The sequence below is a fragment of the Drosophila arizonae genome, chromosome 4 (assembly GCF_054131065.1).
Source record: "Drosophila arizonae isolate 15081-1271.41 chromosome 4, UAZ_ARI_1.0, whole genome shotgun sequence".
NCBI lineage: Eukaryota > Metazoa > Arthropoda > Insecta > Diptera > Drosophilidae > Drosophila > Drosophila arizonae.
The window spans coordinates 598,538-625,931 of record NC_142924.1 but is presented as its reverse complement, the minus strand read 5'-3'; the positions used below and the strand labels follow the sequence as shown (position 1 = coordinate 625,931).

Sequence of the window (27,394 nt, the reverse complement as noted above, 5' to 3'; positions counted from 1 at the left end):
TGTTGCGATTAACGATAGTCGATTGCTTGTGCAGTCGTTACACTGAACTGTAACAAACAGAATAAAAACAAAGAATTAGCTCTGCGAATTTTTGTTAATTGTTTATATTGAAATTTAAACCAATCGTTGTGATGTCACGTCGCAGCCAAGACATACCGATACGCCCACGTTACGGCTACAGCGAAGAGGCAGACGGCGAAGACGCCAGCACCAGCCACAACAAGCAGCGCAGCAATGCCTGCACTCCTGCTTCCTACTCAGAGATTCCCTTCCTGGCCCAATACGCAGGAGCTGTGCCTGAGCATGTGCTGCAAGACCTCACGCCCACAGCTGGCAATGTGTCCTCAACAGGCAGCGATAGCTATGTGAATTTGGATTCGGGCGAGGACGAGAACGAAGAGGAGGAAGAGGACGAGGACGAGGATCCGAGCAACAGCAACTCGAAGGACTCGAAAGATAGCTCCAATGAGCTGAGCAAGCACAGCAGTCAACCACAGACGACGCAGTCCAGTAAGTGGTTACCTCCAGCGAATTTTCCAACCCTCAAATCTCTTAATTCAACTCTTGCAGGCTTCCCCTATGAGCTGGAAGGAGCAGTTGCCGCCAGCGCGGGTGCCATGCATCATTTTGTTGCCCACAACCTGGAGTCGCAGCTGCGCGCTGCCTCAGAGCACAGCAACAACTCCGACTCGGCGCCCATCTCCAGATTTCTGCAGTCGCGCAATGTGCCCGAGGTCGATGGGAACGTCCTCAGCGACATTGAGCTGGAGGCGCAATATCTGGCCTCATCTGTGGACAATTTGATTGAGAACTTAGGCAATCTACTGCACTCCATCAGCAGCATCACCGCCGACAATGTGGAGGTACACAAGAACGCCGTAAAGAAGCTAACGGACGCCCTGGATGCGAATATCAAATGCCAGTATCAGCTTCTGGCCAAGACGGAGGAGATCACCAAGTCGATGCGACCCACCGAGCAGCTCAGTGTGCGCATGTGAGTGTTCCCTTATTACCCACCATATAGTATAAGTCTACCATAATAGTATATTCTTGTTCACAGTCGGGAGATCAAGCGCCTTGTGGATATGCTGGATAGTTCGATGTAGGAGGAAATCAGCGGCGGGATTGGAGGCGTGGAGCTCGCTGCTGCATTTGAGCAGGAATTGAATACGCCCTGTGCTTTTCTTTAAGCCTTAGCATTCCAATTTGTTACTATACTAGTCATTTTACTATAATCAATTAGTTTAAATCGTTGAAATCATAAAATTAGTATTAAACGCTATTTAATTTTAAAATGAGCGGCAATTGACTAATATCGATAATAAGTCGATAGGCGTGGTACCACGCATATATATGAAACGATTAAACATTACGATGTGACCAGCAGACTATATATGTAGTTCAATTAGTATTCAGCTTGAGTTGGTATTTTGCTGATTCATTTTTTGGTACATTTTCGTTTGTATATTTTTCAAATACTATTTGACAGTCACTCTGGCCCACCCAGTCTACTAAAACTCTCTGAGCAACGCGTACGTCAAGTCGCTCGGTCTGCGGGCTCTCGTGTAGAAGTGTGGAATAAAAAAGAAATAATTTAGAAATAAAGTTTTCATTGTGTTTCTCATGCGTGCGTGTGTGTAAAAAAGAGCGAGCGAGCGAGAGAAAACATGGCGAGTGTTTTAATAACGCAAATTCGATTGCACTTTCTATAATTCCCAACAAATTATATTTCTGTTCGTAATGCGGTCCAAGTGTTTGCGCTCAATGTGAATGCTTGTTTTTTCTCACAATATTTCCTTCCTTTTCTTCGCGCCAGTCAACAAAAAAATTAATGAAAAGTAAGCACAAATACATATGTATATTAAATGAGTGTGCGTGTGTGTGTATTTGAGTGACTTTTTGCTGTAGCAGAGAGAAACTCAAAATGAATTGAAAACGATGAACTCAAAGTAGCGCACGTAGCATATGTGTGCATATGTATCTATGTTTGTATGTATATGCATGTATGCATATGAGTGAGTGAGTGAGCGAGAGAGCGTGTTTTATACACGTTTTCAATTGCACTTTAAATTGTTTTTTCTTTTTTTTTTTCTGCTACAAACTTTTGATTATATGTAGACAGACATGTTTTTTCGCCATTTTAATAACAATTTGAATACAGGGTGGCGTCCATTGTGTATACCCCTAGCAAAGTTTAATTAATTTCCATTTTCCATTTATTTCTGCTTTTGTATACTTTGCCATATTGCGCGTCAGGGAAACAACTGTTAACTATCCATATGCTGGCGAATGCGGGCGCTCTCTTCCCTTCCTTTTCGAAACGCACCCTGTACTGTTTGTTGTTCCTAACTGTAGACAAAAGTTCGCCGCAATATTCATTCACATTTATAACGACTCAATTTGTTGTTGCACAGATAGTGTAAGATTATGTGACTGTATGTGTGTGTGTGTGTGTGTGTGTGTGTGTGTGTGTGTATATGTGTGCGTCTTCCTTTCTGCCTAGCGCTGCGTCATCACAAACAACATGAAAGAAATGCCGCCAGCGTCGCCGGTGCTCGTGAGAGCAGAGAGAGAGCGAGAGCAAGCGAGAATGAGCGTGTATGTATGAGAAAGCGGCAGCAGAGAGCGCGTGTGTTAGCTGTGTGTCATTCATGCGAAGGATACTGAAAAGCATTTGACGTCGGCAGCGCTGCTGCTGCCGCTGGCAATGTTGACTGAGCACAATTAGCTGTAAAATATTTAAAGACAAATGAAAATAAATTGTTGCACAACTTAAGTTCAGCTAAGAGAACTTCTATCTCTCCTCACCCTGGCACTTTACGCTCCACACTTGACAATTAGTCGTCAAAGCGAAATTCAAGGAATCGCAGGCAGCTTCGACAGCTGTTCGAAAGTTGCCCAAGTGGATTTGCAGTTGTGGATGAAGAGGGGAAGATCTCCAATTGGAGCTCAAGCTGCAGTCTTGATTAGTTTCAACTGCTTTTAAATGTGGAAAAGTCTGTGTCTGGAAATGTGTAGCTATAAAATAAATCACATTAATAATACGGTACAGTGGTACCTGGCAGAAGCGATCGACATCTAATGACAAAGTCTAAAGACAAAGTGGCTATAAAGAGTTTTTAGAAAGATATATTTATATTTATTTATTTTTATATTTAATAATTTATTATATCTAAAGAAAAGTATTGAAACATTTAACCCTGTTTGTTGTAGTTTAATCATTGGAAACTTTCTTCAAGTCATAGAAAAGGGCTGAAAATAAAACTCACTTAAATTGAAGAAGAAATTTAATTAGTTTGGCCGCGCATAGCCGGGTAACAGCAGCCTAGCTAGCAGCATAAAATCTAATTTGCCTACTCTGCTTCTTCTTCCCTCCCACTCAAAGAACTTTTCCATATGCTTACAGACATGTAAGTATGTGTATATGCGTGCGTGTGTGTGTGCTATGACCGTATGCTCACCTGGGAGATGCTCCTTGCCTTTGCCCTGCCTCAATTTCTCATGCCTTCGTCTTTTAAAAATGTAACTGTGCCATTTTCTGAGCTAAAAATATGTTATAAAAGCACACACACATACAGTTAGACACCCGCACAAGCACACACTCACACATGTGCGTATTAGTTTCTGTGTGGAATTAAGTCTGCCCACGACGCAAGTTTCGCGTTTTGCCGCCGGCCATCCGACCCTCGACCTAAGCCTCTTCACTCTCTCCCTCTCTCTTTTACTGTTGAGCCTTCTTGCTGATTGTGCAAAAGAAACTATTTCTGACGCGCTCGTAATCCACTCCGCGCCTTTTGCCAACTACGTAAATCCTTACGTGTCTGTTGAAATAAGCAAAAGCAAAGCAAAGCAGAGCCACCCACCCGCCGACGCTAGGTGGCGCGCCCACGTCAGCAAAGCGACAATTTCGCGAGTCCCCCGGGCAGAGCCTCTCAACACTCTGCGTCCGAAGAGAGTGGGCAGAAGAGAGTGAAGCTCTGCCGCAGCTGGCGCTTGCGCAGGCGCCCGAGCACGCAGTGAAAGGCAGCGACGCCTTTGGCAGCCTTCGGCCGCAGCTGCAGCACTGGCAGCGTGGCAGAGTCTCAGCAAACGGCGGCCGAACCAGACGTACAAAGCGGGCAGCCCAGCAAATAAAAACATATACTCAAAATAAAAATGAAAATAAATTAAATACATTGAAAAGAAAAAACAAGGCTCGTCCTCGCACAAGGTGCTCGCTCGCAGCAGTTAAGCTAATAATAAACTGGAAAACGTTTGGCCGATCTCAATTCGCTCTGAAAGTGCTGTCTGCCTGCCTGCATGTGTATAAGAGTATGTGCATATATATATATATTGATGTGCGTGCGTGTATGTGTGAGCAGAAACTTCAATAAATAAGTGTCGCAATTTGCAAACAAATTCAATTTTATAAATAAATACGTATAACTTGTGTTGTTGTTGCTGTTTAGCGACTCGCCCAAACCGCAAGTAACAAAAACAAAAAAACAAAAAACTCGTTTTGCCGTTTTGTGTGCTGAGCTGCTAACTGCGCTGTTTGTGCGCTGCTCGTGGCTCAGCTTGAGATTCGTTGCTCTGCTGCTGCTTCCATTTTGTTGTTGACGTCTGCGCCGGTCGATGTGGCGCTGACGTCGACGCTGCCTTTCCATATATATGTGTGTGTATATGTGTTTATGTTTGTTTGTTATGTTTGTCGTCTCGGCTGTAGCAACTCCTTGCGCTCTCTCTCCCTCGCGAGCAGCGACAGCGACGTCAACGCCAACGTCGGCAGCATCTTTGCAACTTTTTCTTGCCTTTATTACTGTATGTTTATGCATATGTATGGGTATGCGTTTGAGTGTGTGTTTGTATGAGAACCGGCTTTTTGTTTGCATTAATTTTTGTTTTCTCGTCGCACATATTAAGTTTTTTATTTTTATTTGTTGTGCTTCCCCCTGCCAATTGCCGATCTGTCAAGCCCAACAAGTTGTTAATTTTGTTTTTTAACACACACATACACACACACACAGAGTCAGACACGCACAACTTCAAACGAAAGTCGCCAATTGGTCACAATTTGAAACCCAAGAACTTTTTGCGTTGCCTTCCAATACAAAGTGCGTAGCTGAAGAAAAAACAGTTCAATTGGCTTATGTGCGTGCATGTATGTGTATTTCTATCTCTGTCTAGCGCTTGTTCGCTAGTGCCTAATCTACGAATTTGTTGCTGTTGCTATTGTCTTACGCTGCTGTGTTGTTGCTGCCGCATGTTTTTATAGTTTTTGCGTAGTTTTATATTGCGGCTCGACGCAGACACATACACACTCATACACACATAGGCGAATACGCAGTCACCCAAAACGTTTCTCGCACAGTGGTTGACACAATGTGAAAGTAAATACGAAATTGCTAAAAAATTCATCAAAATAATTAAAATTGATTATTAGTCATAATTCTATTTGAATTCTTAAATGAAAATTTTGTACAAATCTTTTATAAATATAAAATTTTAAAGCTTGCATCTCACCCTCATACCACTGTGCAAGGGCCCGACAAAAAGACATACAGACACAAACCTCAAATTGGCTGCGTCTGGCAACGTTTATTTGATTGTTGTTGTCGTTGTTGCTTTTGTTGTTTTTCACCAAAGACGCCAATGGAAATTTTCGAAAATATAACAAAAATTGTTGTTTTCCATGCTTCCAGCGTGGGAAAGAAACGCCAAATTGCGCTGCAGCTATATTTCCAATCATAATTTACATTACTAGAGTGTAATGTCTATTAATATGAATTTATATAAAATTTGACTAATTAAATGTATTTCTTCCTACTTGCAGATTCTCTTCTTATTCTACACAAATTGTCCACACAAATAAAACAAAAAATTTAATTTGTATATATTAAAGTCAACAATCCCGATGTTACACAAGGGCCGGACCAATCAGAAATTTGGTCAAGCAAAACGTAATATTTTTGTACAGCAAATAAAATCGGGAGAAGGCGAATTGGAAAAGTCAACAAATGCAAGAGAAATAAGATAAGAGCTTGCAAACGAGCCGAGAGCTTAACAGAGAGAGAGTTAGAGTGTAACATAAGTAGAGGTAGACCGAGAGAGAGAGAGCAGAATAGAGAGAGTAGAGTAGTAGAGAGAGAGATAGAGAGCACCAGAGGATCGTTTTATCAATTCGCATGCGCCAATGAAAACGTCGCATCCTTCACACGCGTCCGATTTCGTCATCGACTACGCCGTCGTTGCCGGTTCCGGTTCCGGTTCAGCTGCAACAGAACAAGAGCACATTTACAGGCCACGTCTCAGCACGTATGCAGCATCAGCAGCAGCAGCAGCGCCACCAGCACCAGTAGCCCCTGCGCATGGGCTGGACGTAAAGCCAACCGTCGAACAGATCAGCATTGGCATCAGCTGCGATCTGAAGCCCATTGTCTATCTCGACGCGGAGACACGGCAGCCGCGACAGCGCAGCGTCATCATCAAGCAGCACTCACAGCATAATCAACACCAGCAACAAGCTCATCATCATCAGCAGCAGCAGCAACATCATTATCAACAGCAGCAGCAGCAGCAGCAGCAGAAAACGTTGTCCAAGTCAACAGCAGCGGCCAACAGCAAGCGAAAGCGCGAAACAGGTGAGTTCTATATATATCTGAGATAAGTTGGAATAGATCCCGTAAGGGAACTGAAACTGAAACTTTATGTACATAAAGCTTGACTAGAAGATTCGACTCAGTGGAACTACTGAAGAATGAACTAGGGAACTAAGCGTTTTATGAACTAAAAGAAACTTTTGAACTGCGATTACCTGATCTGATCGATAAGTTCTCTCAGCTCCTATGAATATAGTAATCGTTGATTTCTTATAAATTCAATTTGAAACTCTTCGAAATGAACAAGTTTCCGTCCCAGCGAAGACGTGGAATAATGAATATTTCAAGTGATTTTCTGATGCATTTCTTATAAAATATTTCGTCATCTAATGCCGAGAGAAGTACATGAAATTATCTATGGCACAAAGTCAAGGTACGCTTTGCCCCGGATGTTATTAAAAAAGGCTGCTATCGATAAATTATATAAATATACATATGTATATGTAATATAATATCATTTTATACAAAAGTCAGCCAAAAGATATAGCCAAACACAGTTTATTTATGGCTTGGAAGTTTTTTCGTCTGCTGCCGACTTGAATGGCCATAGCTTAAATCATCCACTGTTATCGTTATCGTTATCGTTCTTTTTTATATCGAACTGCAGACAACAATTTATGATGATTATATTAATATATGTATCTAACATACACTCCATATAAACAGTTACGCTGCCTCTTCTGCTCTTTGCCATTTGTCGCTTATCAAGGGTAGCCTCGCTTTATATAAATATATACGCCTATCTCCCTCTCTCTCTCTCTCTCTGTCTCTATTGATAATCAAACAATAAACGTGAAACCATGCGAAATTGTGTTCATGTTTTATTGTTGTTGTTGTCACTTGGCTTCAATTGGAATTCGTTGTTGCTTTCCCCCCTTGGGCTTGTGTATGAATACTCAGACGCGTATCATCGTTCTCTTTCTTTCATTCTTCGTCCCCCTGTCTACAGTGTGCCAGCTTATCATCATCTCTTCCCTCACTTTGTTCTCTATCTTCTTTCACGTCTCATTTGCCTCTCTTGTCATTTCGCACTGTTGCCATCTCCGATTACTTTTGCCAGTTCAAACATGTCTCTTATCGCTTGTCTCTTTCAGCTCTGTTTGTTGATGTTTTTATTGCCACTGCTAGCCCCTTTTATATCACTCTTGTCTATGCTTTGCTTCTTTATTTGTTTTCGCTTTTTTATTCAGCTTATTAGATATGTTTACTCACACATATATAGATACATTCACTTAGAGCTAGACTTAAATGTACCAAGCATCTAGAGTTTATCTGTAATAAATTTTCTTTTAACTCCGCCCAAGCAGAGCTATCGCATGATTCCTAGCGCAGTTCCCTATACATATATCATACTAATTATCTAATCGCTTTGCTTATACGAATGGGTATAAGCTAATTCTCAAGGTTCTATTTCCACCAAAGTCAGCTGGGTCATAAATCTCATAATCTTGTGTTATTTCTCAAGTATCGATGCTATTATTGATAGCCATTGAAAATCGATCTTTGGGAATCACGATTGGTTATATCCATATCCTGAGTCAAATCAAATGTCGCTAATTTTGTCGATATTTAAGGAATTATGATTGATTCACACTTATAAATCGAATATCTTTTTCTACAAAAAGAGGAAATGTAGTTGAAGCAGAAACAAACTGAGATAAAGCTTAGTGTTTGCCTTCATTTCCTTTAGTTCTTGTTTGAGTGTTTCTCAGCCCACCCTTTCTATCCCATTCGCCTTCTCTCTCCCTCTCTGTCTTTCTTAGTTTACATTTAAATTTTGTTCTCTTCATTTTTTATTAATATTTATTTTTGTATTTGTCTTTCGCCTATTGCGCCTTATACATTTTTGTTTGTATTGCTATCTCTCTTTCGCTAATGGAACATTTTTATTTGTTTATGGTTTTTTTCTTTTTATATATGTTTTTATTTTTGCCTGTTTTGCTCTACGCTGCTTGCCTTTTATCATGATAATACTTTTTGGAGCTGTTTTTGTATTCTAGTAATATTTCTGGTCTACATATGTATATGTGTGCGTATGCGTGTGTGGGTTTGCCTGGGGTGTGCGGGCTCTATACAAATAAACAGTCTTTTGTTTTTGCTACTTGGAAATGGTTCTGCCAAGCGCTCCTCGATAAGCAAGAAACCGCAATTTGTGCTGCTTCCCTTGAGGTACCATCATGTTTTCCCAAATGGGTTCGATAAGCACTCGTAATACCCGTTAAGTCTGCAACTTTCCAGTGCCTGGAAATGCGGAAATGTGCACATGTTTCTGGAATGCTCCTACGACTTGACTTGTTCCAGCTAAAGATAAAGTTCTGTTCGAATCTTGCTTATGTGTATCTGTAAACATAAATATACATACATACATATGTATCTATGTATTAAAAACAATTCAAGTTTCATTAAGAAATGATTTTAAAGTCTATCCTAAATACTTAACTCGAAGCTCTACAATTTTAAAAAATTGTTTTCAATTCGTTAGACTGAATTACTTTTCACATGGCTGGATATATAGCATTCTACTAAATAACCAATCAAAGCCAGTGCAAACAAAATACGAGTTGGTCTTGAATGGAGTTTTTCTTCTGCTCTGCGTAGCTCTCGTGCCTTCGAAGATCTCATGCTCCATTTCCAGTTTCAGTTCTCTTTATCTCTGTAAAATCTGTTCTTTGTAACAGCGAGAATGACATACATAACCATCAATGGTCTCTCGGCTTTTTCATTTTCCACTTTACAGCTCTCGTTCTCTCTCAGTCTCATGCTTCTTCCTGTTTGTACTTTCTCCCATAAATCTAGTTGGCAACAAATTGCACAGAAATCACATTTGTCGTGATCTGTGGCAACTCTGGCTCTGCCCTATTATTTTGCAGTGGGTGAAAGGAGTTAAACTAGCTGAATTCCATGTGTGTGAGCATGTTGTGTGTGTGTGTGTGTCTACGAAATACAGGCTTGCAATTTCACTCAGCCTGCTCACACACACAGTCATAAACAGGCCCAAGTGTTGCCTGCAGCGCTCTGTGCAAAACGAGAATCTTCCAGTCTGCTGCTTCTGCTTCTCTCTCTCGCTCCCTCTCTTCTTCGCCTAGCGTGCTTATGAAGTTCGCTCTCCCAGGCTCCTACTCCTCTTTTGCATGTCTGCCGTACGCGGCCCAAGTTATGTACATCAAAGGCATTCTAAGCTAGCGACAGCACCCACCTCACATGTAGGAGTAGGCGAGAGAGGGCGTGTGTTCTGTAGGGCGCGTCGCTCATATGCCAATCACAGTTGCTGCGTAGCAGCGCTGCTGCTGCGCTGCTTTCAGTTTTTGTTTTTAAGTTCGCTTTAGTTTTTGCGTCTCTCTCACCCTGTCGCACTGCCAATGACAAAGTTATTTTTATTATTGCGTGCTTTTGACTGCGTGAGTGTGTGTGTGTGTGTGTGTCTGCGAGAACCTGTAAACACCACAACGCAATGTAAATGAAATATTCATGCAAGACGTCACGTAGCGTGGCTTTAAAGCGAAATTCCATGACATCCAAATGTTAATTCGGTGCAAACAAAGAGAGCAGAAGAGTTAACGACCGACCCCATTGCGTTTATATGTGGCTGACACTAGGCCTAGACGAGCTAATTGATAACAAATCGTATGCAATCGAGTGAAATTCCTCGCACCTGTGTGTCAATTGCGTGATCGACTGGAATCAAGTGGAAATGGAACTGAGAATCCGAATGGGAATGGGAATGGGAATGGAAATGGTAGTGGCAGGTGTGGCAATCGAACGGCATTTGCAATTGCTGTCAATTTTCTTATATTCGTCATATTCGCAGCGAACCTTGTGGCCAAAAGCGAGACCTCGACAGTTAAACTGAGCTGCGCTTAGCTAAGGTTAAGGGAAGGCCACTTCAAGTGGGCGAGTGCGAATGTTAACTAAATACTAAATGCGATATAAACGATATACATATACACACAAACACACACACACACACACTATATACATACACATCTATATCTCATTTAAGTCTATGTAAATGTTGCTAAACATGTTGTCTGTCGTGCGTATCTCTGCGTTACAGCAGCAGCTGCTTGTCGCAATACACACACATTCGCACGCACACACGCTAACGCTATACTACATGCATACATATATGTACAAAATTTCAGTAAGCTCGCTAAACATGGCGCGTGCGACAGAGACAGAACTTTTGTGACATGTCAAATAGGAACAAACAAAAAGTACACAAAGTGCTTTCAAGTGAGGTAGGGTATTTGCGGATTGACTTGCTGCTTCATAATACAACATTCAAAAATGAGAGAAAATTAAAATATCTCTAATTCTGAAATAATAAGGATATATACATAAACAATTGTGGATTTTTTTGCAGAGTATTTTTAAGTAACAGATAGGTAGATAGGACTATATACATAAAATTAAAGATTTTTTGTAATGCTCACTTTATTTCGTTTTGTATCACTTGTATTGCTTTACAAGTTTTATATTCTATACGGGGTATTTTATAGTCTTGCTTTTTCACGACAAGCTTCGCTGCCTTCATTAATTGGCATTATTTTGTAGCACTTCAATTGACGGAGTCTCAAAATAATTTAAATTCTTGTATATTGCAGGGTATGCTCTGAGCCTAAGCATACTTAATGTGCTTTTTCGCAATTTCTTTTTGCATTTTTAACTTGACATTATTATTTTTTCGGCGCAATTGAATTGAATGATGCCGCCAGTCGACCTTTGCGTCAGTTTCACTCAAATGTTTGGGGCAGAAGCACTTGTATATTAAATAAAATATATTATATGACCAAATATTTACCGCAACTGTAATTAATGTATACATATTTTATCTTCTTCTATTGCAGGTAAGCAATTTCAACTGGGAAATAGTTGAGTTAAAAATAAACCGAAGTGAGTTTTGCTAGATTTAAATTATTGATTTCGTATGGATGATATATGATGATCCGAGTTATTATTAATGATCGAATTGTACAGTTCATGGTTGATTACTTTCAAAAAGAAACAACAACAACCGCCGCCCCTCATTCTCTCAGTGTATGAAAGATTGCTGGACCAGTTTTTTGTATTTGAGAACTTGTTTTCAATTTTAATTCGTTTTTTTTTTTTCGGGTGCACACTTGCACAACGAACGCAATTTATGTGTGTACACATTCTGTTGTTGTTGTTGTTGCTTTTTATAATTTGATTTTTGTTTTTTTGGGCAACTTTTCAATGGAGCCGGCCTCCAAGTGCAGCTCCATTTTCAACTTCAACTTTTTAATGCGACCCTCGGGGCGGCGCCGAATGGAGGTCAAAACAGAAGAGAAAATTTGCCAATACCAACAACAACAGCAACAGCAGCAGCAGCAACAATGTTGCGATCAACAGCAGCAGCAGCTCTGCTACTCTCCCTCTCCATCTCCATCTCTCTCCCTCTTCGCTCATTGCCTTGAAGCTGTTGTTGTGGCTGCGACGCCGGCTTCAGCGTTGACGTTTGCTTTACTTGCTTTATTATCGTTCTTGTTGCAGCACGTAACTGTCGCAGTGTCTGTGTCTGACTCTGTGTCTACGTGTGTGTGTGTGTGTGTGTGTGTCTGTGAGAGAGTGACAATGCAGGCTGCTTTTGTATGTTGCTCAACGGTCTATCTGTCTCTATCTCTCTCACATGCATACACACACAAACACACACACACGTACGCACGTTGTCTATGGAAATTGAATTTAAATTGGGTTAACAAGTGTTAATGGACAATTCCCAAGCCCAGTAAATGCAGCGAACAAAACGAACGAATGAACAAAAGCGCAAAGTACAGTAAACACAAAGTACCGTAACTGCTATTATGTGTTGCCACTGATGATTACTTGTTTCTTCTCTTCTTGTTTTTTGAGAAAAGATATTGAATGCGAAATAAGCATGAGAAAGGGCGTGGCAGACAAAAGAATCGACACTGGAAAGGCAGCTTATGGAAGGCACTGGAAATAATGTTAAGGAAAAGATAAATATATGTATGTATGTATGTGTATAAATAGATATTGTAAGGGAATTTTTCGTGCTGTCGCATTTCGTCAATCTTTCGCCCCAATCTTAATGAAATCATCAGCAGCGCCACCTAGTGGCATGTTTTGCGCCTAGATTATGCAAAGTAACGGTACGCAAAAAAAGGTTGCGTTGCCTACAAAATAGAATCAAATTAAATAATATCAAAGCTGCTTAGGGTCGAGGAAAATCTCTCGTGAAAAGCGCTGTGCAGCGAAATGTGCGATTAAAAGCAGAAAGAGACAGCAATACACACAGCCACAGACAGAAAATTGAACAAAAATAGAATTACCAAGTTGCACAACAAACCAAGTGGGCGTGGGGCTTGGGGCTTTGGGCGTGGGACTGTGGGCGGTAGAGGGGGAGGACAGAGTAATTGCGAGTGCGGCTCCGTCACAACACATTAAACGCAATTATAGAAAGTCAATTGAGAAACGAGCGACAGCAACAACATCAACGAACACAACAACAACAGTAGCAGCAGCAGGCTACAAATTGCGCGGGCGTCGCTGTCAGCGTCGACGTCGGCGTCTGACAGTCAATGGTGAGCAACAAGCGCAACCCCCTTTTCGACAGCCTTTCTTATTTGCATGCGCTTCGAATTTCACTGGAAATTAATCCTTTTGCCATTGAGCAGCTTCTCAACACACTCACACACAGAAGGTATTACACACACACACGCATACTCTGCCTTTTGACAGCTTAGTGCTTGGCTTAGCAACACAAAGCTCACTACTTTGTCACTAAACTCCCCGTTTCTCCTCTCTCTCTCTTTATCTGTCTCTCTTTCCTGCACTCACAGAGCGTGTTGCTTTACCTGCAATTATTTTCTTATTGGACTACTGTGTAGTTTTATTGTTTGCGCTTCGCTTTCTACAGGTGTGCGCAGCCGCGTCGCTGTAGCAGCGATGACTAATGCTAAATTTGTTTATGATCTTTTTTTGCAGTTGCAAAAACAAGTTTTAGCTGACGTATCAAAAGATTTATTTATTTTTTTTTATATTTTGTTTCCAATTGGCTTTAATACCAATATCTGTCTCTCTCTCTCTCACTCTCTCTCTTCGCATCGTGCTTCATTTGCACAAGTTCTTTGCTTAGCATTTTAAAGGTGTTCTTTTGTTTGGTTTTATTTTTGAAACTAAAAAACAAAATGCGGAAATTTTGTTAAACAAATATTTATATAAAATAACAATAACGGAAGGTCGCAATTTATTTTAAAATTCCATTTTGTGGAATTTCCGATTTTAGACAGAAACAAAAAAAAAAAAAAAAAACAGAATTAAAAATAAATTTAAAAATCTTTTGAATTGTGCTCTAATTTTCTATATTTTTCGTTAAATAAATTTTAAATTGTCTTGATTTATGCAAAACAATTTTCAACATTAAATCGAGCGTTGCCATAGACATGCAAATACCCTGTAATGTGACAAATATGTGGTATTTAAAATATCTAGTAAGCATGTGTCCAATAAGAATCATTACCACGTTTTTCTATTTGCTAATGTATGCTTTGGCTTACAGGGTATCTCTTTATTGTGCTGTTTTCTTAGTTGCTTTGCGTTGTTTTCTGCATAATATTAAAGAAGAAACACGCCAAAGTTATGCGACACAAATGTTGCTCTGATTGGACCCTCAACAACCCTTTCTAACCATGCATTCCATCTATTTCCCTCTCTCTCTCTCGCTCATGCTGCCTTGCTCGCCGCAAATTCGCTGCAATTTGTGCATGTGTTTGTGTGTGTAACATTCGTGTTGGAACTCGTCCACATAAAAATGCGACTGGCAAAATTGTCAAGCGCAACTATGTTGCACTATGTTGTTTTTGCTTGTTTGTTTGTTGCTGTTTCTAGTTTTTTTTTATTTTTCTTTCTTACTTGTTTTTGTTGGCTGCCGTCGCATATTGAATATTTTCTTGGCTTATTACAGCATTTTAAGTCGTTTATTTTAGAATTCTGTCGCTCGCCTAGTGTCTCTGCCCTGCTCTCCCGCTCTCTCTTTTCCATAAATGTAACGGGCGCTGCTACTGCCGCTGCTGCTGCTGTCGTAGCTATTCCACCATTTCGCCTTAATGCCTTTGCCTCGCCGCAACAACACAACTTCGAGCTGCTTTGTTTTTGTTGCTGGCGACTTCCGTGTCTCTTCTTCTGCTTCATCTTTTTCTTCTTCTTCTTCTCTACTGTTGTTGTTTGCACTAGCTTGTTCGTAATTAGGCTGAAAAAATATTCATGCGTTCGCTAGCGCTCTGCTCACAGTTTCTGCGACGTCTTCTTGCTCCTGCTGCTGCTGTTGCTGCTGTTTTTATATTTTTGGTGGCCATTTGCACGCGACGTCGCGTCGCTGCTGGCGTTGCCTGTTGTTGACCGCTGAGTAGGGCATTTCTTCTTATGATTTTGTTGTTGCTGTTGTTTTGTCGCGGCATATGGAAATGGAAATATCTTTGTTGCACGCGGCTTTTGTTCGTATTTCTGCTGCTGCTGCTGCCGTTGTTGCCAGCGGGTTAAACAACTGATTAGAATTGTAGCATGGAATTCTATTTTTGAACACGGCTACTGATTGTTAACCATTCCAGCATGAAAGTTGAACTGAGCAGAACGTATGAGTGTACGATCATACCGTTAGGAGAGAGTGTGCTCTCTTGTGCTCACACTGCTGCTGTATAAAGTTAGCTAATGTGTGTGTATGTGTATAGATTCCATTATATGAATGCCGCAGAAGATCTAAAGCTTTGTAAATAAAATTTGGTTTATATGGCTTGAATAGGTATGAAAGACATTTATTGTTTAGGTAATTTGAAGCTAGCTAAATTGTGGAAATATCAGTATACTTTCTAATTTTTATATACACACATATATGCTCGTACAGATATGTATAAGAATCTAGTACTCGCTCGCTTATACAATTTCCCCTTAAAGCTGATTAAATTTGTGCAAAAGCCATGAGACATTTCATTAATTCCATTTAGTGCCAGAGCGGCAAAAGCAACAAATTATTAATTATGTGTAATTTCATAAAAAGCTTTACATTAATTAAAGAGCGTTTTGTATAATTTCCATAATTAATAGCTTGTATTGAATTAATGCTTTGCCCGAATTATTAATACAACACGAAAGCCTAAGCATGGCGCGCCCCTCTCAGTTGCTTTCTTCTATTTTCGGCTTGCCAAAAGCTGCACTCAGCAGCGCCGCCGACTGCGACTGCGACGCCGACGCTGGCAACTGTCAACACAAATTGAAAAGCTGTCGACGGCGCCAACTCTTCTCAGCTTTCAGTTGGCAGCCTATTCGACGCCGCGCCAAAGTGAGTTTCACTGTTCACCCTCAGCCACCTCGCTGCCTCTCTCACGCTCTCTTTGCCCTCACTCTCTCTCTCTCTCTGTCCCTCATTCGCACTGCTTACAATAGCGTCTGGCTGCTGTCAATTCGCCTGCTCCTCGCCCGCTCTCTTCGTTCGCGTTGCCTGCAGTGTGAGCACTTTGCTTGGGAGCTGCTCACTGCTCTGTTTTTATCTGCTTCTTCTTCTTCATCTTAACTGTGTTTTTGTTTGTGTTTTCTTTTTGCTATTGTTTTTGTTTTTGTTTTTCTTCTTGTTTTTGTGTCGCTGCCCGCTTGAATTGCTCTGCAGCTTTAGTTTTATTTCTTGCTGCTTCGCTTCTCATTTGTTGGCCTTATTAGTTATTGCAACATAACCTCACATAGCGCTACAGCCAGCTACAGTTAGACCCGCCCCCCTAGGCGGCATGGCTTAGTCATGTCGTCGTCGTCTGGCTTTACGCCTTTCCTTAAACTAAAGTCATCAAATATACACATTTCATCGATTTGGGTTTTTCTTGTGGGTTTTTGGCAAAACTGTAAACAAAAGTTATTTTTGGTAAGGGGTTTTTATGGTAATATATTCACATATACATATTTCTATATCATATATTTCTTGTAATATTGCCTTGAAATAATCAACTCTTCTCTGAAATGAAGTTTTGTTCCAAGAAATTGTGAATGTTTCGCAGAACTTGTTAGGGTTTTGCCTATGATTTCATAAAAAACTCTCTGAAAATATAATTCTCTCTCTTTCTCCCTTCATCTCTGCCGCTGCGTGTCCTTGCTTACCTTTTTGTAGCTGTTGGGGCTTTGCTGCAAAATCACCCTCAGCTGCTTCCTCTTCTTCCTGTTCCATTTCTTCTTCATAAAGTTTTCGAGCTGTGTTTTATGTTTATTTATGGGGAATTTTACCGCTTCTTTTTATGGCTGACCACTCGATAAGGCAGTCATCCTGCCTATTTCCTAGGCCCAGGCCACGACCTATGTAACTAAAGTTCGTCCTTTTCGTGCTATTTGCAAATATATTCACGGAAATTTCGAGTGGTTCATTGTGGTTGAGAGGGAAAGCGATTTGAAAGAAGGTTGTCAAGAAATACCCCATCTTGCTGGGGCTTATATGGGAAGGTAGTCGATATACAGATGTGTAGTAGTAGTACGCAGTCATAGATACTTGATACTACTGTCGTTTGATAACTGTTATTATTATATAGCATTCTACATTATTTGAGTTCCCTAATGCATCTGGTAATGTATATCTAGAGAATAATAGCTAAAAATATATATTCTTTAGAAAAGCCTTTAAGCCTTTACTATATTCACTATATTAAGTTTCTTCTCAGTGTATTTCGGTTGACTCAAGTTTTGCCTCTTTAAACCTTTCCCATATTCCTACACCCACAAATTCTCAGCAGTTTTCATTTCCGTTTGAACTATTTCCCAGCGCAGGATACATCGAGCAGGTGTTTCATGCTAATGCCAAGCTCAGGTGGCTCAGGTGGGAATACGGTGCTTATTTTGAGGGTCTTTGAACTGCTTTGTTGTTGGCGTTTTTGCAGCTCGTAACATTTAATGTTTTTGTTATGATTGTCGTTGTTGTTGTTGTGAATTTATTTCTTTGGCTGTTGCTCGAAATGAAACACACTTGAATAATAATTTGATGTTTATGTTTCTCGGCAAGCACAAATAACCGAATATTGAAAGATATATACATAAAGATTTGTGTATATATGTATGTGTATATACACATACAAATATACATATGGAGACAATTGCATAAATAGGTCTGATTGAAAGTATGGCCAATAGCCAAATGTTTTGAATCGATTCAATAAGTCTATTCCCTTCTCGTTTTCTCTTTATCTCTCTCTCTCTCTCTCTCTCTCTATCTCTCCCCTACCTTTTTGATTAGAAATGCATGAGGCGTGCCAATTGCAAACTAACTAGTTTTCCACTATGCCACGCCCCCTTGGCCACCAAAGGCAACGCCCACATCGATCCGCATGCATAAAGCAATTATATACCCATTGATATATTTGCATGATTTTGTTGAGTCGAGCAAAGTGCATCATGCAACTGTGCCACATTGTGTGGCAAGCACTCTAGAGACTCGAGATTCGCATCGCCCCTAAACAAACACCATGGAGAGAGATGTGTGTGTGTGTGTGAGTGTGAGTGAATATATATAGAGAGTGCACTAGTTATTGCTCGCTGATAATGAGGCTCGTGCGGCCACGCCCCTTAATGCTATTTATTAACCTCCTCAAACAGTTGAAGCTGAAGAAGAAGAAGAGCTTTATCAGCCCATTGCATTTAATGACAGTTGCTCAACTTGATTTGCTTCACCGCCTCCTGCCAGCTAACGGCTTATCAAGGCAACAACAACAAGAAGAAAAACTATTTCTAGACGAAAATAAACAGAACTATCTATCTTGTGTTAAGTGAAATGAGATTAAAGTAACTAGAATATGCGTATAGAGTATATTAGAACAGGGAAACTAAGATGAGATTAAAGTAAATAGAATATACGTATAGAGTATATTAGAACAGCGAAACTAAGATTTAATCTGTAATTATTTATATATATATTCATTAATTAATTATTGATTAAACGTGCAAGTCAAACGCGGTTTGATTAATGAAATCGCATTCACTTCTATGTCTATTTCAGCACATATCTATATTAAGTATAAATATGCATATATATTGCCAGACAATAAACCTTATTCTCTGTTCTACTGCCCTCCACTTCCTCCGCTTTGCCCCTGTCCCCTTCCATCTCCCATCTTCTAAGCACTTTAAATGCTAAGCCGAAAATTGCATTTATGCATTTCAAAATATTTGCGGGGCCCCAGCAAATGGCAAAAGGCAGCCAAGAAGTAGCAGTAGAAGGGTAAGGCGCATATGCAATACCCTGTAATACAAGCACTGAAAGAGACCTATCATAGGGTAAACTTATAGCAGACAATGTTGTATAGCCCTAACATCTATTAGATTAGATATACATATATCCTGTGCACTTTCTGCTTCTGCTTCTATTCATCTTCACATCTTCACTTATTCACTCATCAGTCATGCCCGCTGTTCTCGTTTCCTTTGCAGGGTATTTAAAGCCGCGCCGCAGTCATGCAAAATGCAATGTTGTCTAAGTTTCGTTGTTGTTGTTGCTGTTGTGGTTGCTTGTCTGCTGCTGTTGTTGTTGTTTTTGTTGTTGTTGCAAAAAGCACTCGACACGACACAAATTTCGTTCATTTACACAGTGGGAAGCGAGCATTGAGTGTGCTTAAGAGTGTGTTAGTGGCTGAGCATGGGGTGGTGGGGGAGTGGAAGTGGGTCTGTGGGGGGTTTGTGAGTGGCGCTAATGTCGTTGCACTCGCCCACTCAGCCAAAGGCGCCGAACAAGCAAAACAACACGGTAAAAGCTGGACGAAATAAAACCATTATATTTTATTAAACTCTTAAAAATTATTTCAATTTTATGAGAAACACTTTACAGTAGCTGAACATAAAAGCTAAGAGATAAATTTTAATTAATTAACTATTCAATTTTAATAAAGCTTTTATTTTGATATAAATTTGTTTACTTTAACAATAAAAAATTCCTTGGAATAAGAATTCCTTTGACTAAACTCTACTTTCGACTTGTTTTGGCCAACATTTTATTGGTTATTTCGATTGCAACACATGCAACAAGCGAATCAATGGAATGTGAATTAATAATCACAGAGTCTTACTTCTCTTCTTCTTCTCCTACTTCATATATTTCTTCATCTTCTTGTTGCTTTTGTTTTTCATCTGTTTTCTCTAGCGCTTGAAATGCAATTTACGATTTCATTTCAATTCAATTGACGGCTTCGCTTTGTTTGCACCATTTACTGTCACTCGCCTCTCCTATTTCTCCTTCACCCTCCTCTTCTTTTCGCATCCTTTTCGCCTCGCTGTTTGCGCTTTTCATTTCGTGAGTCAATTTTTCCCCCCTGTGCCCTGCATTTCGGCCAATCAAATTGACACGCTCCGACCCGCCTCCTGCTCCCATTCCACGCGCCACTCGCTCACCCTGTTAGCTGCCACGCCTCCGTCGCGTTCGCCGCAAACGCCGCCCACAAGCGTCGCTTTCCATTCGAGCTTAGAAACTGTTTTTGCTTTTCATTTTCATTTTTATTTGCATTTAAATTACGTTCGCAATCATCGTTCATTTTTGCTATTGGCATTTTCATTTTGGGCTTTCCCAGGGATTTCGGGTTTCCCGGGCCTGTGGGGAAAACGGTTTGATTGAGTGGGTGGCTAAAGCGAATTAGGTGCGTTGTATTATCGCGCCAAAGCTGATAGATCGTGGTGCCCATGTTTGCTGAGCATTTGGAATTGAGAGTGAGCTTTAGTGGAACGGATGAAATGTGGGAATGAGTTCCACTGGAAGGTATTCCATGTGGAAGTGAGCCTCAATGATGAAGTGAGTTCCAGTGGCAAAGCAACTAGATATCTCAACCCAAACTGAAGAGAAAAGAGAATATATAACTAATCTGCAAACGTAGGTGAATCACGTTTCATATTCATTTCAAGATTGACATTTTTTAATGAATGAGATTGACTATACGGATTATCTCTACAGTGCAAATACATATCTATATGATATATTTATTTAATATTCTAGAGTGATAACTCTCAAGTGATTCGTTGTCTTCATTACAGAGATAAACTTTAATTCGTTATCTATTATAAATATTTCCACTTGTACATAGACTCAGCTTGAAGAGAGACTTGTCTTTCATTCTGCGGCTGCATGCATAAATGATACGCTCTCCCGCTCGCTCTCTCTCTTCTTTACGTCTCCTGCTGGCTCTCTTCCACGCTCGCTCTACTTGTTCCAGTTCTGGAATGACTTGTTAAACTTGTCGCGCTGCCTGCTCAGCCAGTTGCTGAGTGGATGACTCCCAGCTGTCGCTGTCGCTGCCGCTGCCGCTGTCGCTGCTATCTGTTTGGACTCGCTGCACTCAATTCGCCCCGCTCCACGCTCTGGCCATCATGTCAAGTCGCCTCGAGCGTCGCGTCGTTCGTCAAGTGCTGACCTCAATCGATGTTACAACAACAAACAGCTGAACGGAGATGTCAGTTATAACAAGTAAGAAGGCTCCAGTCGAGACTGCTCGACTAGGAGATACCCTGAACCCTCCAAACTGATATTCTAATCATTCTGGACTTCTTTTATGCACACATACATACACATGCACGTATAAGCACGCGCTTTGCAAACTGCGCAGCTAGCAGCGGCTGCGCTTGGGCTGCACTGCAGTGTGGGCAATATAACGAGAATTTATTTGTTGAATAATTTCTTTTGTAGACATACGATCTTAATGAAACTTTTAGAGCGTAATCATATGGCTTAAATGTGTGTACATTTCAAAGCACAAGTCTCTAGTACTTGAAATGCGTTTTTTACAAATTGGGGGCGAAGGGGGCGTGGTATCCAAAATCTGTAAATTACAAAATCTTTGTATCCATTAACTTTATATACAACGCAAATTTGAAGTCTCCAGGTCTAAAAGTGTTCAAAATAAGCTGAAAAAACATTGTCGATTTTTCGATTATTCTCGATAAAAAAGTTATCGGATGAGTTATCGAAAAAATAAAGCAAACTTGTACTGCCTATGGTATACACGAGTATGCTTGCCAAATTTCAGCTCTCTAGCTCTTATATCTTCTGAGATCCTTTTGCTCATACGGACGGACGGACGGACGGACGGACGGACGGACGGACAGACGGACAGGGCTATATCGACTCAGCTCGTCGTCCTGATCAAGAATATATATACTTTATGGGGTCTGCGATGATTCCTTCTGCCTGTTACATACTTTTCACAAAACCATTATACCCTGATTTCCCATTTTCAATGGGTTCAGGGTATAAAAATATCATGCACTCTATATGTACACAAAATGCATGCAAGGAGTTTCAAGTGTTGTTATTGTTGCTATTGCCTTCTGCTGCCGCTGTTGTTGCTGCTGCTGCTTATGCGGCATATGTTTCGCTCCTGTTCTGTTGTCATTGTCTGTCCTTTCGCTGCTGACGTCGCTGTTGCCCCCGCTCGTTCATTTTTTACGTCATTTGGTTTTGGCTTAGACGGCTTTAGTTTTTTTTTTTTTTTTTTGATTTTGCAGCTGCCAAAACGCTGGCACGCCATGCCACGCCCACACTCGAATCGCATAAATTTACATACGTACGTGTATGTGTACATATGTGTGTATGTGTATGCTCATACATTCATATGCCAACTACACTCGCCCATTTCCGCTGCTTCTTTGCCGGTTCTCTCTGCATGCAGCGCAGCCGCCTGCGGCTCACTTCGTCGCGTCTCGCCTCGCTGCGCTGCAGTGCGCTGTGGCCGCCGCATGCATTGTGCAATACTCGCCGCAGTCGCCTTCCCATTGGGTTACTTTAGGTCATTGCAGTTGACGTCTAATGCTTGCTTGAAGGACGCCGTCTAAAGTGTCGCTGCTGCTGCTGCTGCTGCTGCTGTAGCAGCTACTGTTATTGCCGCTGTTGTTGTTCTTGGCAGCCTCAACAGTGTTGCCAAGCAACAAAAATAAAGTAATTATTTTTAGCAGATAGAAAAACAGTTGCAGATGACTGAGTGCCCTTGTGGAAGTACAAATTGTTGTTGTTTTTGTATAAACAAGCATTAAAAGAAATAAACCTGAAACGGTTTCAAAACAAAGCTAGAAAAGGCAAAGTGAGCCAACACTAGTATTAAATGCGAAATCTAATTGCGAAGCATATGTAGCTAGAAAAGGCTAAGTGAGGCAACTCTAGTTTCTAATGCTAGCTCAGTGCTTGTGGGCAGCGCACAGCGAACGACGCGTCGCGACGTCTCTGTCCGCGTTGCGACCTCCAAGCCGGCTGCGCTGCTGGCGTCGTTCGTCAACATTTGGGTTTTTTTTTCGCTTGAGAACAGAATTTTGCAATTTTGTCTGCATACGTTGAATCATTGAATAGCTTAGCTATGCTATTAGCATTTGTTGAATTGAAAATCTTGTTTTTGCTCAATTTAGCTATAAATAAAACAACTTTCACTAAAAAAAAAATTAGGCGAAAACTTTGCAATGCTTGTGAAACGAAATTTCCCTTAATTTCATTTAATTTATTTTTACTAATTTTTGTTGTTGCTGCTGTGCTTGTCTTATTGTCAACTGCATGCAACATTTAACCGAAAAGCAACAAAGGCATTGTGAGAGCAGAGTATGCAGTAGCAGCGACGCAGCAAAACGTCGACGTTGACGTCGACGCTGACGCTGACGCTGCAGCTTTCACATAGTCGACAAATGTCGCCCACATTGCTTGCATGCGTTCCACATGCTCAGATGTGTTTGTGTGCATGCTTATGCATGTCGATGTATGTGTGTGTGCGCTGTGCATGCTCATGTGTGTGTATGCGTATGTATGTGCTTTTACCTCATTTACGATGCTTTTGCTACTGTTGTTGTTGTTGTTGCTGTTTGTCGAAACTCTTAAAAAATCATGCTGGCGTAAATCCGCGCAATTTAAATTTAAATTGCATTTTGTGTTTCTTTCTGCCGCTTTTTCTGCAAAATAAGTGAAAATTTTTGCCGCCATTGTTGTTGTTGTTTGCTGCTGCTGCCGTTGTTTGTTGTTATCGCTACACAAAATATAAAGAAAAAATCCAACAGTACTTGAAATGCATTTTTCTTGCTTTCTGTTGTTTTCGTTGTTGTTCGCATTTAATTTGTAATTGATTCTGTTATGCGTTGCCGATGCTGTTGTTGCTGTTGTTGTTGCCGTTGTCGCAGCTGCTGTTAATGCACTCGCAGCGAAAACAAAATACATTTTAATCGGGTACAGGCATGAGAGCGCTAGCGAGCGAACGAGAGGGACTGATTTTTCGCTTTGTTGTTACTGGGCACAAGTTTATTGGCGTCATTGACGTTGCTGGCGCAGTCAGCGTCGAAGTCGGCATCGACGTCTGCGTCGCTGCGTGTGCAATCAAGTGTGCAATGCAATTACACAAATCAACACAACAACAAGCGCACATTATATGCTATTATAATAAAAATAAACATAAAAAAACAACAAATATAGACACAATTTGGGTGTAGTTGTTGTTTATTACTTTTTGAGTTGCTTTGCTTTGCATATTGTATTTATTCACACTTCCGTTAGCCTTTGAAATTGCAGTGTTGCTGGACACATGTTGCTGCACAGCTCGCGCTCTAGCGATATCGATAACGCGTGGCGTTTGCTGTCTCGCTCTCTCTCTTTCTCCCCTTTAGTTTGCCTTTGCTTCTGCCACTCAGCTTGTTGCGGGTTTTTGCGGGTTTATCTTGTTGTTATTTGATCGCCTTTTTGATTTTTCAAGTTTGAGCTGTTTTTTTTTTTTATTTGGTTGTTTTGAGTGTGTATCTTTCTTCTTGTGCTGTGAAAGTACATAAAAGGCATGTTCGCCTTATTTTTTTAGAAAGGCAATTGGCGACATTTTCGCAACGTCAACATGTTGCTGTTGCCAGGCTGCCATTTTGTATCTGTGCCAGTTTTCATTTAGGCTCGTTTTGTTTTTGGGTCTTAGCACTGACAGTTCTGCTCGCTGAGCGTCAGTCATTGGATATTTGTATTATGTAAAGTTAACACTGTTTTAAATAAGCTGTAAATTCGCCCGCAACATACGCCCAAGCGCAACTTGAATTCGCCCAATTATTGTCGCCTGCAGCGAAACTTTCTCCATGGTTCTGACATGCTCTGGCAACAAAAGTGCAATTAGGCAGCAACATTGTTGCTGTCGTTGCTGTTGTTGGCATTTTGAAATGCCTATGCGTGCATTGCTCTCATTTTGAGCAACAAATATTTGCACAGCTCCTGCTGCTCGTCATCCGTCACCCGCTGCCCGTTGCCCGTTACCCACTGCCCGCAACATTTGTCTTGTCAACATGTTTATTGTTTCGCTTCCCCTTAATCTGCGCTTTTCGCCGTCAACATTTTCATGGCACATAACCTGTTGCTTCTGGATAATATGAATATTTTATTTAATTTGTATTTCTTGTATTGTTTTTCCTTCTTTGCTTCTTCGTGTCTTTCGTTTCGAGTGTTTCTTATCTTTCCGCTTCCGTTTTGAGGTTTTAAAATATTTTTGTTGCTCTTTAAAGCTTTTATCGCCGCTGTTTTTTTAAGGCAACTCTTTTGTTGTCGGCACCCTCGACTTCCGCTGTCTGCGTCGCGTTTTCACCAATTGCAACATGCAACATGAAGTCCAATTTACATTCGCATTCACGAAAGTTGTGCTGCCCCAACTTTCACCCTCGGCTCCGCCTAGGAGATTCTGTTTAGCTTCAGTTGTTGCTGTTGTTTACTTAGAATTAAACTAAGAGTTGATTTTGCGTCAATCTCTGACTGTAATTATTAGTTTACAGCGTCTGCACGTGCAGCTGTCGTAATACACCTATGTTCACTTTATACATACACACTCATACACCCTGATGTATATGGTCTTAATAGGTCTTATCTTTTGGATTGCAATTGCAATAATTATGACAGCTTTTATTTATTTTACTGACCCAGTCCAGAGGAGGAACAACAACAATATAACCCCCAGCCGATAACCGATAACCGATAATGAGCGAGGGCAAATGATAACTGGAGCTGGGCAGTGCTTGGCTCTGCTTCAAGGCAAGTCGGGAATTTACTGGAATGCCAATATTCCAATGCTGATAAATAGCTCAAATCTGTTGTATGAATTTCCCATATATGAAATTCGCCTTGTCTATATTGGCTACTCCATCTTGGAGCGCTCTTCTTTGCCTTAAATTTGTTCTTAAAGCATAGTAAATGCAGGGGGTATATGTAGGAAAGTAATATGCTGACTTTCATATACTTTGTACTAAACGCTTCCATAAATTCCCATCAAATTTCAATTACGCGCAAACACCTCACATATAACGAGGCCATCCCTCATGCCCCACTCCTCCCCCAGCTTCATTAGTTAGCAAAAGTTTCCTTGTGTAAGGAAGGGGAGAAAAGGGAGCGAGGCTGCCGGCTTTAGCTTTTGTTCTCTGCAGCAGCTACCGTTACGTTCAACACCCGCATAACACGCCCCCTCCTTCGCCTTCGTCTTCGCCCATTTTACACTCTGTTGAGTCGCGATTTATGCAACAAGCTGCGGCTAAGGCAAACGGCAAAAGGCAAGCAAAAGCAACAGCAAGACGAACAGCAACGACAGCGACAACGACAACGACAACGACAACCGTTACGTTTCGTTTTTGTTTGCCAAAACTGCGTCACGTTGCAAGTGGTGGGGGCGGTGGCTGCGACGCCCGCTGCAGCAGCAACTGCGGCAGAGATTTGCGTAAGCGAATTCGATTTATTGTGCAACTCAACAATAAATATGCAAATAGATGTCGAACCGTTAGTCGAGTGGGGGCGGAGGCGAGTTGCAGAGGGGATGCCGACACGTAACTTGTTGCAGCGGGTGGCATGTGGCATGTGGCATGCAGCATGCAGCATGCGACATGAGGCAGCGCCACGTGAGCCAAAGATGCAAAGATTTCGTTATACAAAATCCTCGGCAAGTCCTTGGCCACTGGCGTTCGCCTTGGCTGCCTGCAGCCTTCAGTCAGTGGGGACGGCGGGGCGGGCAGGCGATTAGGTGGTTCGGTGGTGGGGCGCTTGCTTGACTCAATTTGTGCGATTGTCCGACATTTGACCTTGGGTGCAGATACTGTTGCTGCTTGCATACGCCTTACGCTTCACAGTTGTGTCCGAGGAGAGACAGTGCTGCAAAGCTATATTTATCGCATCAGCAGCAGAAGATGAATCGATATCGACAGCGATATCGATAGTCAATCTTTCTCAGTGGTAACTCTAGTTTATCGGAAGTTTCTAAGAAGACTCCATCTCAGACAAACTGCGTTTTTGTTGTTGCTCTTCTCCTAGATAAATATCGATGATCAGTTAGCTGTCGATAAATACAGCTGCCAGCTTCTAATTGGTTTAGTTCTATAGCATACCACGCTTTACTACAGGGTATTTACTAGTCGAATTAGAATAGAGTTTGTCCATTTGTAGTTTACCTTTCGATTTCAATTTGGCTTTTCGAATTGTGAGCTATTCCTCATCGGGCTTTGCATAATTTATTGCATTTAGTTTTCAGTCGCTGCGCCATAAATTTTCAGCCACATTCAAATGCTCTGCGCCCCCCATTCCGCTGTCAACTGCCACGCCCCCTGCTCGTATAGGACATTGGCATCGCGTGTGTCCTTAAATTTCGTTTTGATTACAACTCGCAGTCACATTTTGTGTCCGGCTGATGGCAAAAGCCGCAGGCTAAGTCAGCACCCGCCATGGCTGCCCTTTGACCCCCAGCTCCGAGCCCCCATCCCCCAGCTCCTTTGAACGACCTTCAGCCGGCTGCCATACAATTTCCCAGGCT

At 41.3% G+C, this 27,394-nt stretch overlaps 2 protein-coding genes across 4 annotated transcripts in view; both read left to right on the top strand.

Moving 5' to 3' along the window:
- The first annotated feature begins 6 nt into the window (after positions 1-6).
- On the top strand, positions 7-1,298 carry BORCS6 (BLOC-1 related complex subunit 6). The gene is made up of 3 exons (XM_018005606.2): positions 7-510; positions 571-994; positions 1,061-1,298. Exons 1-3 carry the CDS (start codon positions 132-134, stop codon positions 1,104-1,106), a joined length of 849 nt encoding a protein of 282 aa, XP_017861095.1. The 5' UTR covers positions 7-131; the 3' UTR covers positions 1,107-1,298.
- Positions 1,299-1,487: 189 nt separating this feature from the next.
- Hipk (Homeodomain interacting protein kinase) overlaps positions 1,488-27,394 on the top strand; it is a 33,801-nt gene continuing 7,894 nt past the window's right edge. The window contains exons 1-2 of one of the 3 annotated variants that reach the window (XM_089466396.1): positions 1,488-1,838; positions 5,813-6,620. In XM_089466396.1, coding sequence (XP_089322522.1) covers positions 6,173-6,620 — 448 coding nt within the window. In that variant the 5' untranslated portion in view covers positions 1,488-1,838; positions 5,813-6,172. Of the gene's footprint in view, positions 1,839-4,059; positions 4,312-5,812; positions 6,621-27,394 lie in introns of those variants that run through there. The other 2 variants (XM_089466397.1, XM_089466398.1) reach the window with 2 other exon arrangements.

Coding starts and splice junctions, on each gene's coding strand:
- BORCS6 (XM_018005606.2), top strand. CDS start 132: ATGTCACGTCGCAGCCAAGACATACCGATACGCCCACGTTACGGCTAC. Junction 511..570: donor ACCACAGACGACGCAGTCCA/GTAAGTGGTTAC, acceptor CAACTCTTGCAG/GCTTCCCCTATGAGCTGGAA. Junction 995..1,060: donor GAGCAGCTCAGTGTGCGCAT/GTGAGTGTTCCC, acceptor TCTTGTTCACAG/TCGGGAGATCAAGCGCCTTG.